Below are 5,721 nucleotides of genomic sequence, written 5' to 3'. Positions count from 1 at the left end.
TAAATGTCGACAACAACTACATTTAAGCCTAACCTTACGCGTTTCCAAAACACTGATTTCCCGAAAATCGTTTTGGTAAGGAAAGCAAAAATCCAAGTAAGCGTTTCATTGGACAGTGTATACCATGTGTATCCTTGCACAGATGACTAATACAACTTGACATTGAAAGGCTTTACTTGAAACATCTAATGAGGCTGTCACAGAGGTCCGTCAGACACATAGGTACAAAGGAAGATTTGGTCTGGTAGCCCGGAGCTATACTGGTACATCTCTGTTCCTCACAATCCTGGATGCAGGTTGGATTTTATGCTTTACTTTCACAGATCCAGCTTTAAACTTCTTGTTCTTGCTGCTTTTCTCAGTCTTTTGCACATCGGGCACAGACTCAGGACTCCAAACGGACTCTATGGGATGCTTTGGATCCATCACAGACCTCGAGGTGTATATCTGTCTGGACAGGCTCTGTTTCGGTAAACTGGGTATCTGTGTCTGCATAGACCTCTGTCTGGACAGGCTCTGTTTCGGTAAACTGGGTATCTGTGTCTGCATAGACCTCTGTCTGGACAGGCTCTGTTTCGGTAAACTGGGTGTCTGTGGCTGCATAGACCTCTGTCTGGACAGGCTCTGTTTTGATAAACTGGGTGTCTGTGGCTGCATAGACCTCTGTCTGGACAGGCTCTGTTTTGATAAACTGGGTGTCTGTGGCTGCATAGACCTCTGTCTGGACAGGCTCTGTTTCGATAAACTGGGTATCTGTGTCTGCATAGACCTCTGTCTGGACAGGCTCTGTTTCGATAAACTGGGTGCCTGTGTCTGCATAGACTTCTGTCTGGACAGTTCTGGTGGCGAGAGCAGCACGCTGATCTTGCTGGACCCCAGAATCGGCTGTTCGAAGCACCAGCCACAGCACCAGCTGAATATGACAGCTAGAGTCAGGGTGATGACGATGGTGCAGAAGATGAATACGACGAGGAAGCCACCAATGCTCCACATGTCGTGGAAGCCCTCATCGGACAGCTTGGAGAAGAGCCTCTCATAGAGGTAGGTCCAGTCCTTGGAGATGTTTCTTGCCATGGCTGCCATCTTGGCTCTGGCTCCAGTGTCTTCATTCACCTGTACGGTCATTGAGGTCAATGTCAATTCTCTAATAACCATAGCAATGTGGAAGATACCATTCTGTAAAACATAAATGACACTTACCTCTTGATCACCAGCTGTTACTCTGATAGAGAAGAACACAGTTCTATACTATGTGTGAAGCTTCTGGACTACTACATCATTGACGTCCATTTCAGATCCACTTTATCTGTATTTATTCAGAAATAAGAAGAATATATTGTTGCACGGACAGGTAATCTCTGAATGAACAGTAATTCTTTATCATTTCCATCCAGAAAACGAATAATAGCTTCCATCATAACGAAGCAAAGTGCCACTGTTAGTACCAATGAACAAACTGGACAGAGGACCTCAGCTAGCTAGCCAGCTAGCTTTAGCTAGCTTGTTAGCTACTACTGTCAAGTTGCAATAATTGAGCCATGACGAAGTGTGTTAACTTAGAGGCAACTTTCATTATCATAAAATTCCTTCGTGAGAGCGTTACTTCAACTTACCAAAAGTGTTAGTAGGACGTTGGCAAACTATATGGCTTTTATTTGAACCGGAGGATCAGCGGTCACATCGGAAATTATTGGTAGCCATGGTAACGTCGTCATCAACGTTCGCCACGTGCTTAAACTAAATTGCTCCAAGCCAAGCGCCTAGGAATTCTATGTAGAAAGCATGTATCTTCTTCCTAATGTTAGCTAGCCTACTTTATAACTAACTATTCGTTGAGTTACTTTTAAATTTGCATGAGGAAATTCGAGATGGTATATACCTACAGGCTTGTGGTAGAAATGTTGGGGTGAGCAAGTGAAATAGTTTTTTTTTTTTGAAAAGTTATCCAATATTTAATTGCTCTAGCCTAAGCTCATATTCAGTTGCCCCAAGAAAAAGGAATACAGGAAAAGTTAGTACTGTAACTATGGTTACTACATAAACAATTATAATGCTTTTCACAAGTAAAGAGGCCTGATCACTGTATCATTCATGTGCTCTTTTTATACCAACCCTGGTCATTAGGCTCTGGCTGCAAGCTAGTGTTTCATGCTAGACGCTGTGATACCAGCAACACTAATTGGCAGAGATGGAATTCCTCAGGGGCCTGATTCATCTCCTAGTTCCCAGCACGGAGAGGGGCTTATTTAGGGGTCACACACGCACAGAGGCAGGCACACAGACACGCACGCACTCACACACACACACATACACACAGTCAAAATGCTACTGTACTACTGTTGTCTTATACTGCATCAATTTCCTTCATATAGGGCTAAGTACAGTATAGTTTGGGTAATCTAAGTACAGTACAGTACAGTACAGTACAGTACAGTAGAGTACAGTACAGTACAGTACAGTATAGTTTGGGTAATCTAAGTACAGTACAGTACAGTACAGTACAGTAGAGTACAGTACAGTACAGTATAGTACAGTATAGTATAGTTTGGGTAATCTAGGATATTGTGCCTGCCAGCCTGTCACTTCTCTAGACTTAACCCCCACTGTAAGACAATACATCAGACAGAAAACAGTAGTCCCTCTAGCAGTGTAAGCTTTACTGAGAGGATGTACCGTGTGTGTGTGTGTGTGTGTGTGTGTGTGTGTGTGTGTGTGTGTGTGTGTGTGTGTGTGTGTGTGTGTGTGTGTGTGTGTGTGTGTGTGTGTGTGTGTGTGTGTGTGTGTGTGTGTGTGTGTGTGTGTGTGTGTGTGTGTGTGTGTGTGTGTGTGTGTGTGTGTGTGTGTGTGTGTGTGTGTGTGTGTTTTAGCAGAGGATCTGCAGGAAATATGGGATAATCCCCTTTTTAAGATAACTTTCCTTGAGAATAATGTGTTTCTTTCTCTAAAGCCCCAATTGTTACCACAGAATCCTCAGAAATATATACATAAACCACGCATCAGTGGGGGAGAGAGATTCAGCATTCAGCACCACAGACAGCTCAGAGAGAGAAAAGGAGATGGCACATTAGTCTGACATTGATTAAAATTACATTGTTTACAAACAATGGAGTTAAACAAGCTTATATTTTGGGTTCTGATGGGGTACGACAGTTGAACTAAGCTCAATTAAAAGTTACATTCTTCAAGAAACAATGGGTGTATAATATGTCATTAATTTAGAAGTCTAAAGTACCAATCACAGATTTCCCCTTTAAAATACCTTGTTTTTATTATCAGAAAGATAGAGATACTGACAGGCTACATTACAGTAGGTGAGGGACACTCATATTCCATCACAGAGCAGGAAGTCACACTGACAGTAGCCTACACCCCGAGGTCAGATTGTGTGATGTAACAATGACTTGTGTCACATGACAGATAGGATGACCCTCACACCTCACTGGGCACTGCAAGCAGTGTCAAACATACAGTATTGATAAAGAATCATAATTGTTCTGCATTGACAAGAGAGAAAGAGAGCATGTGAGAGAGAATGAGAGATGAGAGAGAGAGAGAGAGAGAGAGAGAGAGAGAGAGAGAGAGAGAGAGAGAGAGAGAGAGAGAGAGAGAGAGAGAGAGAGAGAGAGAGAGAGAGAGAGAGAGAGAGAGAGAGCATGCAGAGCAGAATTAGGCCGATACCCACTAATTATCAAAATCCAGAAAAGAGCCGTTAAATTCTACAACCACCTAAAAGGAAGCGATTCACAAACCTTCCATAACAAAGCCATCACCTACAGAGAGATGAACCTGGAGAAGAGTCCCCTAAGCAAGCTGGTCCTGGGGCTCTGTTCACAAACACAAACACACCCTACAGAGCCCCAGGACAACAGCACAATTAGACCCAACCAAATCATGAGAAAACAAAAAGATAATTACTTAACACATTGGAAAGAATTAACAAAAAAACAGAGCAAACTAGAATGCTATTTGGCCCTACACAGAGAGTACACAGCGGCAGAATACCTGACCACTGTGACTGACCCAAAATTAAGGAAAGCTTTGACTATGTACAGACTCAGTGAGCATAGCCTTGCTATTGAGAAAGGCCGCCGTAGGCAGACATGGCTCTCAAGAGAAGACAGGCTATGTGCTCACTGCCCACAAAATGAGGTGGAAACTGAGCTGCACTTCCTAACCTCCTGCCCAATGTATGACCATATTAGAGAGACATATTTCCCCCAGATTACACAGATCCACAAAGAATTCGAAAACAAATCCAATTTTGAAAAACTCCCATATCTTTTGGGTGAAATTCCACAGTGTGACATCACAGCAGCAAGATTTGTGACCTGTTGCCACGATAAAAGGGCAACCAGTGAAGAACAAACACCATTATAAATACAACCCATATTTATGCTTATTAATTTTATCTTGTGTCCTTTAACTATTTGTACATTGTATATATATATATATATATATAATATGACATTTGTAATGTCTTTACTGTTTTTAAACTTCTGTATGTGTAATGTTTACTGTTAATATTTGTTGTTTTTCACTTTATATATTCACTTTGTATGTTGTCTACCTCACTTGCTTTGGCAATGTTAACACATGTTTCCCATGCCAATAAAGCCCTTGAATTGAATTGAATTGAATTGAGAGAGAGAGCATGTGAGAGAGAATGAGAGAGATGAGAGAACACGGGCGATTAAGAGAAGTTTCTTGAACAGTGTAAATAGTTTGGGGTTAATGCTAGTGGTGGTGGGAAGTCCTACAATAGTGTGACATATTTCCCTGGGCCTGGGGGAAACTGCAGCAGCTAGTGGGCCACTCCTCTGATTGCATCCCAAATGGCACCTTTTCCTTATATAGCTCATAGGGCTCTGGTCAAAAGTAGTGCACTATGTAGGGAATAGGGTGTCATTTGGGCCACGGCTCACTTGTCTCTTCGGACACATGTTGAAGAGAAAGGAGATGGAGAGAATTCAACTCTACTGGTGTGTGTGTGTGTGTGTGTGTGTGTGTGTGTGTGTGTGTGTGTGTGTGTGTGTGTGTGTGTGTGTGTGTGTGTGTGTGTGTGTGTGTGTGTGTGTGTGTGTGTGTGTGTGTGTGTGTGTGTGTGTGTGTGTGTGTGTGTGTGTGTGTGTGTGTGTGTGTGCTGTCGCTTACTGCCAGGGTTCAGCAGGTTCAGGGAAGGCTGTAGTGTGGCACTAAGCACACTAGGCAGACCAGAATATATAAATGCCTAGTGTATAGGAGATAGTCTGCTGTGCATTATTCAACAGCCACAGCCCATATAGCATGATAAGGCACCTCCAATTGAGACCTATACATACATATTTTGTATTTGTTTAAGCAACTTGTTTGCTAAATGTGAACAGCCTACCTTCCCCAATAGATTTTTTTTTAGATATACCATTTTCGTTGTTGGACATAAAAGACTGTAAAATCACCAGAAAATAATTTCAAATATTTTTTTATTTTATTTATGAAATCTGTTCCCAAGTCTTCTCACACGCAAATAATGGGATGTGTGATCTTATCCCAATGTAATCATGGTTTGACATTATTCTGTTTTTGTCAAATACTATATCTGTTTGGGATTCTTGTTTAATCTATTATTTAATCTCATTCATCCCAAATGTTATCTTGTTGCTATCCGAGATGAGACGAGCCAGCCCATGCTCGCCCCCTTTCTTGCATCACGCTGGTGTTCCAGACGGGCCCGCGCCTGGGAGC

At 42.2% G+C, this 5,721-nt stretch overlaps 1 protein-coding gene across 1 annotated transcript; it reads right to left on the bottom strand.

Annotated features, from left to right (window-relative positions):
- Positions 1-255: 255 nt before the first annotated feature.
- LOC124020617 (putative uncharacterized protein ENSP00000383309) lies at positions 256-1,725 on the bottom strand. The gene is made up of 3 exons (XM_046335852.1): positions 1,614-1,725; positions 1,201-1,306; positions 256-1,113 (listed from the first exon to the last, which is right to left on the bottom strand). Exon 3 carries the CDS (start codon positions 1,081-1,083, stop codon positions 256-258), a length of 828 nt encoding a protein of 275 aa, XP_046191808.1. The 5' UTR covers positions 1,084-1,113; positions 1,201-1,306; positions 1,614-1,725.
- Positions 1,726-5,721: the final 3,996 nt, after the last annotated feature.

The sequence above is a fragment of the Oncorhynchus gorbuscha genome, unplaced genomic scaffold (genome assembly GCF_021184085.1).
Source record: "Oncorhynchus gorbuscha isolate QuinsamMale2020 ecotype Even-year unplaced genomic scaffold, OgorEven_v1.0 Un_scaffold_866, whole genome shotgun sequence".
Lineage (NCBI taxonomy): Eukaryota > Metazoa > Chordata > Actinopteri > Salmoniformes > Salmonidae > Oncorhynchus > Oncorhynchus gorbuscha.
Note: the sequence above shows the minus strand (reverse complement) of the source record. Positions and strands in the feature narration are given on the sequence as shown.